The 13,838-nt window shown below is 37.6% G+C and overlaps 1 protein-coding gene across 3 annotated transcripts in view; it reads right to left on the reverse strand.

The window, feature by feature from the left end:
- lrp4 (low density lipoprotein receptor-related protein 4) overlaps positions 1-13,838 on the reverse strand; it is a 160,566-nt gene that overhangs the window by 68,722 nt on the left and 78,006 nt on the right. For all 3 annotated transcript variants that reach the window (XM_057832435.1, XM_057832430.1, XM_057832440.1), the window contains exon 2: positions 6,852-6,998. In XM_057832435.1, the coding sequence (XP_057688418.1) occupies positions 6,852-6,998 (147 nt within the window). The remainder of the gene's footprint in view (positions 1-6,851; positions 6,999-13,838) is intronic.

The following is a 13,838-nucleotide window of genomic DNA, read 5'->3' on the forward strand; positions in this document are numbered from 1 at the left end:
ACAGCGAATTTGACGAAGAAGTCACACGGCCGAGTGAGAAAGAGGAGAAAGAAAGCCTGTGCGCACATTTGTTGCTTGTGAAGCATCCACAGAGGCAACACCTGTATATAACACCTTTTGTACTGTTTATTGTGCGTTTTTAGTCATGGTCAAATACTTGGGGTGAGTTTATGTGATTATTTTTGATGATGTGCGGATGTTAACTGATACACGTTAATCGTTTGTTGGGATTGTTACTGCTGCATCAGTGGCCATTTATAAACACAAATTTGAATTGCTTTTACTGAAGATGACACTGATTTAATTTCATTTTTATTTTAGTTTAATTCTGTAAGTTTTGGTGTCATGAGCAGCTGAATGACGTCAGCAAACCACACGGACGTCAGGTGTCTCATTTTTAGAGCTGAGCTCGCTGTCTAGCTGGGACTTAGCTCCAACGTCTTGGCGAGGACAGTACAATCATGTATAATACATGTTTTTGGATAGATGTTTTTTGTTATTTGTACTTAAAGCACATTCGCTGCATGTAGGTACTGTAGCATTCAAGACCACACTGTTTAATAACATTAACATCACAAGGACCACGTTTTTTTTTTCTACATTAATAGTATGTGTATTGTTTACCAATCTATTAGCTGCAATCAGTAACTTAAGTCCTCAGATGAACCAACAAATCTGTTACGGTCCGTGAATGCGGAATTAAAAAGGTTAGACCCTAAAGCAAAAAACATTAACAGAGGGTTTGCGTATAAGGGTTTATATTGGACACACACACAAAAATACTTGATTAAAATCCAGTCAACTTTCTAATTGGTCAGAAAATAGTCATATTTGGTATCAAATCGATTGGAAATGAGCGTACTGTTTACGCAACGATGCTGCAATCCAATGAGTATTACATGCGAACTGGTTAAAGCCTTAAGCCTGTAGGAGCACATTAGCACATACTTGTTACGAAGGCTTTCTCCACATTCTATCATGCTGCATAGGGATATCAAATATTCCTATTATTATTCATTCATTCATCTTCTGAGCTGCTTATCCTCACGAGGGTCGTGGGATGCTGGAGCCTATCCCAGCTGACAACGTGCAAGAGGCAGGGTACACCTTGAACTGATTGCCAGCCAATCGCAGTCCAATTAATATGATAAGGACAATTTAAGTCCAATTTAAGTTTTTTTTTTTTTTTTCATTATGAAACAAATCTTAGCATCAGGACTGTAAAGTTAACAAGTCTAAAAACGATAAAATAAATTAGTCTAAGAAATCTACATTGAAGTGAAATTTAAAGTGCCTGTGACACGAAAAACCATGTTTATTTCATAATAAACGCGGTATTTTATGCTCCTGAATGAAATGGATCGATTGGATGTGTTTGGAAGCGATCGCTATATTAATTTTTTCTAATCCCGCGCCATGAAAATAAGTGACTTCCGGCAACATTCTCGAATTGAGAAAGAGGGCGCTGTGACGTGTACGGAGGAAGGAGTCCTCTTCACTATACAGCCGTACTGTTGTATGAGAAGGACTAAGGATTCAGCTGATTTTGTGGATTAATTTGTTTATTTTTCGCATCATGCCAGCCAAACAGCTCCAGAAAAATCTTTCTGTATGAGGGAGAGGCGTGTGCGCTTTTTTGGAGATTCAAAAGGTTCCCATCCACCGGTGGATATTGGCCAAAACAAGCCCTATTACTGTGGCACCATGGGACTTACGAGGAGGTGATTAAACATTGTGTTTTGTATTATGTCAAATACTGCGAACATTTTAATATGTAGGTGGCTTGCATTTTGTGGCTGACATGCTCCTTGTCCCCTCGGCTGATGACCGGCGGCTTGTCGCACATCCCCCCGCCAGGAGAGCACTATACTAAGCTTATTCCCCTCTTCGTGTGCCCGTTCTGGTAAATTTTCCAACCGATCAGAAATTGCAACTTTGAATTAAAAATAGCCGCGAATACAGCGATTACAAAGTTAACACTACAATTTCTTTAAATAAAGGACTACTTACGTTTGATCATGGATGGGCAAGTAAAAAGCTCTCCACATACACATTAGCTGCACATGTTAGCAGCACAACAACTGCAGCTGCCCTCCTCCACTGAGTTTCTCTGTTTACGACTTCGTCGTGTAGTAAAGCATTATTTTCCCATATTCGTGTTGACCATTTGGCAGCTACACGCACCTCCAACGTCGGCCGGTTTGTTCAGCAGTCATTGTCTAGCTGCTTCCCCGGGGAGCTCTCCTGTCCGTAGTAGCAGGGGAACGAGCTGTAAATTGCTCTCCGCCGGGTGGTTTGCCAATTGGCGAAGACAATCGACAACCCAGTCGTCATGTGAAATGATCCGGGCTAGTTATGTGTGATTTTCCGCTTCGAAGACTTTGAAACATCACTCGTTTTGGGTTAGCATGTCGGCTAGCTGTCATGCCTCTTGGTTTGTGTACATTCTCCGAAGCCGGGGAAGGGAAATGACATAAGCCCGATTTAGTTGGTATAAAATATCGTTCGGGAGGTGCAACAGTAAAGGTGAAGTCGACAGTTTTCACCATTATGGAGTAATTTTGCCATGTCGTCTTGAATAGATCCTTTTTTAAAAATGTCATATTCCATTTAGCACAAGACTGTTATTTGTCATGACAGGCCATTCATTTAGCTATTGGGGAAAATACTTGGATAAAAAGAATATCTTGTAAAAATATTGGAGTAGAGAGACTGAAACAATGACCTTTTGCGGCTCTCTTCGTCACGTTTTCCTCGTTGTGAATATTTCCCTCTCAATGGGCTGCATACTAAATCAGATGAAATTGTGACTCTGCCGACGTCATGCACCTGTTGGGGACGCTAGAGCCCTATAAAGGTAGGCGTGGCTAACCGGCAAATTAAAAGCCTAATTTCTCGTCACATGCGCTTTGCTAAATTGTTGTATATAGTCGAATCGTATCAAAATATTTGATTCTAATTCACATAATAATCCTATTTAAGACTTATTTTCTCATGTCGTACGCACTTTAAGTTATTTATTTAGCATAACATGTTTTCCTAATAAATCTTCTTCAAACAAGTCTTGTTTTGTCTTCCAGCAAATATGTACTAAATTAAAAAAAATAAAATTGAAAGCAATGCACAAACAGCACTGCATATCTCAAGCTAATGTTGGAGGAAGGTTATTTCCTTGTTCAAGTAAAACTCAAGAGTGGTCAGTAAGTAGACTAACATATTTCTTTCATTTTTTTAGGGTCTGCAATGGGAGTTGAACTGTGACCCTTGAGGAATTTATGGTGCAACTCAAACATGACAAACCTGTGTGAGCTAACGACAAAGCACAAACTAAATGCAATATATCACAGACAAAAGCACCCTGTACATCTTTATACAATAATATCAGGCTACTCCAGCAGTGATTTAAAAGGCTATCGTTTTAGAATGCCAGGTTAGAACATTTGCACATGGACCTGTGGTAAATTGCTGTTATTTGTGACTTCTGTAAAAACAAGCATTGCAGATCATAGAAGGCCCATATCTATGGCAATGTTGCACAATTTGTGTTTGAAAAAGGCTACACACTGAAATGTACATCTTCAGGTATTCCCATTTCTGTACCTTTATATATCATACCACTCAAGCTGAACACATTTACACTAACATTCTATAATCCTTTTGCCTCAGCAGGAATCCTTCTACAGATCATGTTCTGCTTACATCAGTTTAACCAAAACAAGTCCAAATAAATTTGAATGATGTGCAAATCTAGGGAGTCACTGGCAACAGGATACATATGGCAATAATGTGGAAGATATATAGTATACACCTTTAAATGTTATTAAAGCACATATTCTGTTTTGAAAATTCTGAATCAGAGTTGGTTGAGATAATTTATTAATTTGAACTCTGAAAAGAGTTCACAAAACATAATTCAGATAAGAGATGGTAGACAGGCTGATAAATCACCCTCAGTTAAGTTTGCTTGTTTCTACAGTGTTACTAATAACATGGATTTTGTTTTAATCTAAACTACCAAAGAAGACAACAGTAAATTTTGGGGATAATCTACCTAATACAGCGTTCCAAATTATTAAGTAAAGTAATGATAGCAATAACAGTAATAATACTCGGCAGTAAAGAGTTGCAGGCATATCGAATGAAATAATCGTAAAGCCACAATTTTGTGTTTCATTGAGTTCAACAAACATGACTAAATTGATACAACCCTATGTACTGGTGCCCACAGCTCAAAATCATGTTTTTCAAAACATTCTCAATTGCAGCTAAGTGATTACCTAAATCGACAAACTCATAATGAGAGGTGGTAAGACGTATTCCATTTTTACTTGCTGACTGTCAACATATATCGTCATAGATAAGGTCAGAGTCAGCACCAAAGCCATTACCTCCTTACCTTGACTCAACTTTACTACTATGGTGCTCCCAGGGTGTCATTTATCTTGTTCTTTAGCTCACTAAAATCCTATACTTGTAAAAGATTGTAATGTTCTTCAAATTCCCTCATTGACTCTCTTTTTCATCTTGGGGATCTCAAGAAAGTAATCAAACTTTATCTGGATGAACAGAAGCATAAATTCTCATTTCTACACTAGCTGACATAAAAAAACAAAGGTCTGCACTACACAATTTCCATGTGATTCCCACATTGTAATTAGATCCAAAGTTTACAAGGGGGAGCTTCAGAGACATTCCACATTCCTCTTGTGTGATACAGAACAATAGCGGCTTTTTTCCCCTCAAAATAGATTAATTGACATAAATGTGCATTTTCAAACGACCGTTAAGAAGTTACAGAATCACGCTGTTCAAAATATGCTGAGAAGAGATGTCTGTGTGTATATGACACTTTGGGTCTCAACTTTCACAGCCACACATGCCTTTAGTTCTCGCTCTCTCTCTCTCACACACACACACACACACACACACACACACACACACACACACACACACACACACACACACGCAACCACTGAATATACATATACACAACACATCAATGTAAACACGACACAGTTTATACCTTTTGTAAGCTATGTTTTAGACTTTTGAATGAAAGGAAAGCAGTCTAATTTGGGAAACCCAAAGATACCACTATAGAAAAGACTATAAAGAAAAAAAATAAGGTGAAAACTAAGTAGCTCAAATACCAGACAGAAATGATTGCTGTAGGATTCCTTCGAAGCGCCAACAATCTAAAACCACATTTCAGCCCCCGATGGTACTGTAATATACAGTATAGTAGAGTAGGTTTATTTGTCAACCAAAAGGTACTGATAGGCCAAATATCATCATCATGGAGAAGTCTATTTTGTCTGCAGTGAGTGAGAACAAGATCTGCTTTTTTTTTTTTTACTTTTCACATCAAAATGTTATTTGATCTGGGATATGCTGCTTAGCCTTTAAGTTTGAGAATCATTTGTGTAAACATAGTACAACAAAAATAATTACTGTAGATCAGGGTTCACTAAATCCGGACCTCGTGCCACTTTTCCTGTCGTGTTTTCCATGTCTCCCTCCTCCAACACATCTGAATCAAAATAATCAGGATCATTATCAGCCATCTGGAGAGGTTGCTGATGACAATCATTTGATTCAGGTGTGTTTGGGGATAGAGATGTGGAAAACACGACAGGAAAAGTGGCACCGAGGTCCAGATTTAGTGAACCCTGCTATAGATGAACAATATTTCATTTGGTTTCACTATTGGGTCCCAGAGCAAAATGAGTTTCAGAGACAAAATATAACTTAGTGTGGCCAGTGTTTGCAGAATTACTCTAATTAACATTGCTATTGGAGCTCACTTGGATTTTTAGAACTTATTATTTGTGGCACTGGTCATTCTGACTAAATGGGGTGGGCTGTGACTGAGTGCAAAGTAACTGGGCAGAGAACTGATAAAGCTAGACTGTAGTAATGATTTAGAAAGATCTGCCTATCTTTCAACTGCTTCCACGTGTCTTCTTGAATAAACAACACACAGTAGATCAATATGTGACAATCAGGGATTAAACTGGCTACAGATCGATAACTCTTAACCTTATATCTCCTAGTTTCTAAGTAGTGAAACATGACAGACATAGATGGAAATTGAGCATAATTGCATCCTAAAAATTCAAAGTTAAATTAAACTGATTTCCAAAGTGGCAAATCAGAGGGGAGATTATTTTTCACACTGATACACCAATTTTAGAAGTTGAAGAAGATATGCTCCTGTCAACTGACATACTCTTCACAACCATCAATGTCTCAGAGACTTCCCTCAAATCACACATCATTTGGCACAGAATGTCACTCAGGCAGACACTTGTACTGCAAGGTCACATACACCGATGCGAAGTGCTTCTGTTTTTTTCTGATGAACAAATGCAACACTACGTGGACCAGTGAACCATTCAGTGTTGGTGATGATGGGGTGCATATGGGTCCAATTATACTTTTTCTTCTTTTCTTTTTATTTCTGGAGGGCCTGACTGCCTGAACATGTGCATAGCTTGCTATCATTATCCAGAAGCGCAGGTATCAAACATATAAGCACCAGGGAAGCAGTCAGTTGGTATGGTTACTATGGAAAAAGATGACAAAACTGTTGTCCTATCTAGGGATTGTTTGGCGCAAACAACAAAAACAAACATATCTGCGTGTAATATACAGTACATGATGATTCAAGGTTACACTGCATAGGAATTTCTCAAAAGACTAACCCAGCAGGTTTAAGAATTGTTGTTCACATAGGTTGTATGATTGTTCTTCAAAGCAATGTTGATTTAATATCATGTAAATAATTGTCAGCTAAAGAAGTAGAAGAGGAATGGGGCTCATAAGAAATAAAAACAGTTGTGTCAACTCACTGCATCCATCCTCATCACTATGGTCCCCGCAGTCGTTGTCTCCATCGCATTGCCACTGAGCTGGTATGCAGGTGCACTCACCAAACGCACTGACCGCACATGTGAAGTGGTTTCTCCCACAGGAACACTCAGCACTGCCGTCAACTCCTACACACACAAAAACATGAGTTAGGATACGTACAAGCTTTTTGAGATAAATATCCAAAGACAAGAAAAAGCTGAGCATCTACATCGTAGGTGCACGCATCGTGCAGATGACCACGTGTAACCATAAACAGGAAAAACAGAACGTGCACACCAATTTAAATGTACACAAGTTTAGGACTTCTTCAGTACCGTATTTTTCGGACTATAAGTCGCAGCTTTTTTCATAGTTTGGCTGTGGGTGCGACTTATACTCTGGAGCGACTTATTCGTGAAATTATTAACACATTATTATGTCATTTCACATGTTTTTTTGGTGTTTTGGAGTGACACTGATGGTTTGTCAAACTTGTTTATAATGTTCTTTATGCTACAGTTTTTTGAATAACTCATGTCTGCATTTCGTTGTTCATGCATCATGTAACATCACACTGTACACTTATTCAGCATGTTGTTCTCTATTGTATTTTTATTTTAAATTGCCTTTCAAGATGACATATCTATTCTATGTGTTGGATTTTATCGAGTAAATGTCCCTCCAAAATGCGACTTATGCTCCGGTGTGACTTATATATGTTTTTTTCCTCATCGTTGGGCATTTTATGGCTGGTGCGACTTATACTCAGGTGCGACTTATAGTCCGAAAAATACAGTAAATTGTTTACCTGACTAAATCTTGGATCTGTCATGTATGGACTAGGGATTTCGCATAGTTTTGCACCCGAGTCAGAGTCTAGGTCACACGATTTTGAGAATCTGCCTATACTGAGTCCTGATCCGATACTCGAAAACACATTACAGCACTGTACTTTTTACAGTACTTCCTCTTCCGCTTTTTCTGTGAGTACTGCGGAGTATAAAACATATATATTTTTGCATCTTTTGGCAATGCCATTTTATTTCTGTATTATTTTGTTTTCTTTTTAGACCTTAAAACGTAAAAAAAAAAATATATATATATATATATATATATATATTAGGGCTGTCAAACGATTAAAATTTTTAATCCAGTTAATTACAGCTTAAAAATTAATTAATCGTAATTAATCGCAATTAATCGCAATTCAAACCATCTATAAAATATGCCATATTTTTCTGTAAATTATATATATATTCTGTAAAATAAATTGTTGGAATGGAAAGATGGATATATACATTCAACATACGGTACATAAGGACTGTAGTGGGCATTTCACTCTACTGTCATTTAAATCTGTCTATGCTGTCCTCACTCCAAAGCGTCTACTTTTTCCAAAGCTAGACAGCTAGTGAACGACGCCTTAATAATTAGACTTCTCCCTTCTTCATCTGATTTATTAATAAAATGGCCTTAAACCATTGTCCTCTTTAGACCGTCGTAAAACTACAAAAAAAAGTACACAAGCATTGCATTAGCAACAACGTTAGCTTAGCACACTATACAGGTTCATTAAACATAAACAAAAAGCGTCTCATAAAAAAAATGTAACATTTTGCTTACTAACATAATATGTACATTCTTTACAACAACTTTACTTACGGACAAATCTTGTCCAAGGATCATATAAGCACAACACTACAACGTAGGCGACAGCCCGAGACATCGTGCAGCCATATTGAACTGACAAGAAAACAATAAACCATGTCGCAAAGCGACCACAAGAGTTCGCTGTTAGACAGCACAAAAAGCCTTGCTGTAAAACTTACCAAAAGGCAGAATACTGTCTGAGCGGGACATGTGCGTTACTTGCGTCAAATATTTTAACGTGATTAATTTAAAAAATTAATTACCGCCCGTTAACGCGATCATTTTGACAGCCCTAATATATACAAAAATATATATATATATATATATGTGTGTGTGGATATATACATATACACACACACACACACACACACACACACACACAAAAAAAAAAAAATATATATATATATATATATATATACACACACACAAAATATATATATAATAAATTAGGCCTAAATTATATTGAAAAAAAAAAATATCATTGCGATTTTGGGGGGATTTGCAATATATTGTGATACTATGTGGTGATATTAAAACTACACAAGAATTTTCACCAGATGCCTTGAATAGCTTTGTTTGGCATAGGCCTGAACAATATTGGAACAAATTAACATTGTGATATATATTGCCATTACTTTTTGCATTGGTTTCACTGGTGGGCCTAACAAAACATTAATGATCACCTTATTTTATTAAACTATCCTTCAACAACAAACTCTTCAACATACTTCCGAGTTCATGGATGGTTTTGAATACTATGTGTGCGTGTGTGTGTGTGTGTGTTTTCTGGCTCCTACACAAAGGCATCAGTCAACCCAGGAGGGCCTGGCAGAGAGAGCTCAGTAACCTTCAGATTCCTCCCACTGCACTAAATTAATGCCCTCTTTCTTTTTTAGTCCCCATTCTTTCTTCCTATTCCTTTCTTTTCACCATCCCTTCATCACACTTCCCCTAAAGCTGTCCCTATTATTTCAAGCCCTTTTAACCTTCTATCTCTCCATGCCCCTTGTTTGCAGACATGTTGGAAAGGAAAACCCAGATTTCATTGTTTCCTGGTTGATAATTTCTTGGGGTTAAGTCATTTCATATTTCTGTGACACTCAGCAATTGACGTTTACGCAATCTGAGAAGTCATAATTAGAAATCTATAATCACGATTAATTGCATTTTTCATAGCTAACTTGTAATTAACTCGCATTTTTGTTTTTGTGAGAAAAAAAAAAAATCTGTCATTATTTTGTTAAATTTGATACTAGTGCTGTCAAGCACATACAATCCATTGTTAACTCGGGATTGATCGTATTTTGTTTAAAAAAAAAAAAAAAAAGTTTAAATGCAAAAATGATGATATATTTGAAGTTTTGAATACACCTATGAGCACATGAGTTGACCAGTGTGCTTACCTAACATCATTCAAATTTAAGCCTCATTGGAATGAAAGAGTTGGGCAACTTTCCAATTGTTAAGATGAATTAAACTTCCTTTTTCCCCAAATAACTTCAAATAAAGGGGCGGAACGGCGGAAGAGTGGCTAGCACGTCTGCTCACAGTTCTGAGAGCAAGTGTACAAGCCCGTGTCATGCCTTTCCATTTTATTTTTTTGGTACAATCTATAACACTTGTATTTTACTTTATATATCTTTCTTTTGTATACTTTCCATTTCTATATGTAACGGAGTAAATATACTTGTTAAATCATGCCGGAAGTGATGCGTAATCACTCGCTCGCGGAAGGGGACGTGTGCAATCTAGCGCGGGGAAGGCACAGATGCGAGGAGGACACTGTTATGGTGAGTCGCACATTTGTAATGGTCCGACATAAATGATGATAAGAAGTCATATTTTTGCTTGTATTGCACATTTTACCAAGTGGTTTCCCTGTATAGCTTCCCATTGTTGTAGTGAAACAAAGTTAGCGCTCAGTTTAGTCTTGTTTGTGAATAGTTTTAGACAGAAGCTTACTTTTTCTCTGTGTAATAATTGCTCATTGTTTATGGATTATGCAGTACAGTAAAGACATACTTGAAAATGCGACCATCATCTCACTCCTTTGTGCACTGTGTTGCAGGTAAAATATCCTCCATATTAGTGTGCTATTTTTATAAGCGTATTTTTGTACTATTTTTGTGTCTGTTGGATGTGATCCCACAGCTCAGTCTCTTACTGTGGCTCACTATAATGCAACTACGTCACACCCGTGATGCATTTAGGGACACCTTGTAAATATGTACGGTATATAATTTGTTACTATGTAGTAAAATGTTGCAAATGTGAGTTTCATATATTGTTATGCAAACTGTTTTTATATCACTATGCAATCACAATTGCTCATGTTATTTTGTTCATTAAGACAGAAGCGAGGCGGACACTTACCGTAATTTCACGAATATAACGCGCACTTTTTTTCCCCAAAATCAACTTGTAAAATCATTGTAAAAGCATTATAAATGGGTACAGGGATGGAGACAAATATATTATATATGTCACCAGTAGGTGGATTGCGAGATAGTGTAAAGCGCTTTGAGCGCCTTGAAAGGTGGAAAAGCGCTATATAAGTATAACACCATTTACCATACATAAAAAGACCGATTTTTTTTATTTTTATTGACACGGCCATGTTGTGTTGAAGAAACGTATGCGGCGATCCGTTGCCGGTACGTGATGTCACCATTTTATCCCGGTCGTGGCGACCTAGGGAAGGAGTCGGAGGCGGAGTATCAAACAACGGAGCTATTCCGCGTTGCTTTATTGACATTTAGGCTGCAACAAAATACGGTAGCAATGTCTGTCTCACATGCAACCCGCGGATTATAACTATATTTCCGGCTGTTCCCTCAACAAAATACCTCCCCCCGGGAACTATACAACGTGCCAACATAATTTCCGCCGGGGAATTCTGTTATAACTTGTTACACGGTAATACTTCACTCTGATTGGTCGAATGATTTCGTCTGTGTTAAATTTTGCTTTTTTCACTCTTCATAAAGCACAGAATTTAGTTTCTTGAACTCATTTGAGTCAACATTCATTGAAGCTCCGCAACTCGGACCGTAGCAAATGTAACACAACACAGACTTTCTGTGTCCGTCAACTATATCTGTCCCTCGGGAAACTCAAACCCAAATAACAATAGTTCCTTTTGTTAGTCTACAGCAGACATGTCCAAAGTCCGGCCCGGGGGCCAAATGAGGCCCGTGGTCAAATTTCATCCGGCCCCCAGCCTCTGTCATAAAATCAGTAACGTCTGGCCCGCACAGAGGAGGACACTAAATGCTGCTCCTCATTTACCCACCAAAAGGCAGCAGCACTCTAAGCAAAATTACCTTGTGTAACCCTTTTCTTCCAATTTTCTAAAATGGCGACAAACAACAAAAAAAAGAAAGTTGACTGCGACGGCCGATGCTTCAAGGATAGGTGGAAATTGAGCTATTTCTTCACTAAAATACGCAACAACTGTGTCTGCCTCATTTGCAAAGACGCAGTCGCTATTTTTAAAGAGTTCAATGTGAGGCGATATTACCAAACAAGACACGCTGACATGTACAAGATTACAGGGAAGATACTAAGGGAGAAATTGAAGTAACTTGAAGCTAGTTTAATTTCACAGCAGCAGTATTTCGCAAGAGCCCGAGAGACGAAAGAGAACGCCACAAAGGCTAGTTCCGAGATTGTTGAAATTATTATTTAAAAAAATAATAAAGCAAATGTGACACACAGAATGGCTTGCTAAAATTTGCTTAAATATATTGTTCTACGTAAAGGGTGTCAGCCAAGGTCGGCCCCCCCACATTTTTACCACACCAAATCTGGCCCCCTTTGCCAAAAGTTTGGACACCCCTGGTCTACAGCGATGCGCGCTTTCGGTTTTACGACTTCTAGCCCCACTTTTATTTTACCGTATCTATACATGGAAGAAACATTTATTTATCATGATGAAACGAGCAAGTTATACAGCAGCCTTTAAAAGAAAAGCCACATCTGTTTTGTTTTCTCCTGGATTCTGCTAAGTTGGAGAAGTTGTCAAATTATATTATTACCGTACATATTGTCAGTTTACCGTAATGTTTTGAACTACCAATGTGCTATGTTTGTGCTGTGTTTCACCAGTCAGTAAAATGACATTTCTGTATCTTTACACGAGCTCTGTTTTCTTGTATTCTTCTATTTAATGGTGCTAAAATTAGGGTGCGCGTTATACACGGGTACAATAATTTTCCCTAGATTTTACAAGTAAATTTGGGGTGTGCGTTATACACGGGTGCGCCTTATATTCAGGAAATTACAGTATGTGCAGTAAAGATGTGCTTGTGAAAGCGACCACCATGTGATTCCTTTGCGCACTGTGTTGCAGGGATGTTTGCAATATATGCCAACGATAGCAGTCCACCTGAGTCTCTGTGATGTTTGGTACGCTAGTGATGGGAGAGCTGCAACCGTCACATTGATATTGTGACCCGTCACATATATACATGTATACTTTAATCAAATATCTTTGATATCATTGGTTTAATATTATTTATGAATTAAATTACTAAAAAAAATTAAAAGTGAAAAATGAGATAATTGAACTCACCAAAACGCTTGTCTTTTAAAGTATTTAGTACATTTTTCTGTGCATTTTAGGGGGGGTTGCAACTGTCAATCCACCTCAGAGTGCCATATTTAGGGTTAATCTGGTACATTTTGCCTGAGAACGTGGATTTCATCCTGATCCTGTGTGTTCCTTTGCCCGACAATAGTGTGCTTCGGTCCGCCGCAAGAGAAGCGCGAAGCGCCTGGAGCCTCCATGCTGGAGGTTCTCATGGTGCTCGGAAGCATTCATTCTTTAACTCCACTAGACATGTGCCGGTATGATATTCTGACGGTACGATAACCGTGAGCAAAAATACCGCGGTTTCACGGTATCACGGTATTGCAATTATAGCTCCAAAAAATTTTGAGATGCATGGGTTAAATTTTTTTTTTTTCCATTTAACAGGATTTTTTTTTTCAGACCATAGTTGCAAATTGGAACATGAATATATTGTTAAAATAAATAAATTATCAATATATATATATTTTTTAAAATAAAATTAAACTAAATATGACTTATAGACTATACTCACAGCCACAGCTGAAGTTGCTCAAGATTAGAGCAAGAACAAAATAATTTTTATAAAAAAGTAAAAACACTTCTGAATATATATATATTTTTTTATTTATACTGCATGACTTTTTTTTTTTGAATGTGGAAAACCTTAAGTGAAGTTTTGCCATTTTCAGCCACTGTGTCAACTCTAGTCTACATGATGTCATGCCTTTGTGTTAAAAAGAACATAAATAATTCATAAGTTAGT

The sequence above is a fragment of the Corythoichthys intestinalis genome, chromosome 1, assembly GCF_030265065.1.
Source record: "Corythoichthys intestinalis isolate RoL2023-P3 chromosome 1, ASM3026506v1, whole genome shotgun sequence".
NCBI lineage: Eukaryota > Metazoa > Chordata > Actinopteri > Syngnathiformes > Syngnathidae > Corythoichthys > Corythoichthys intestinalis.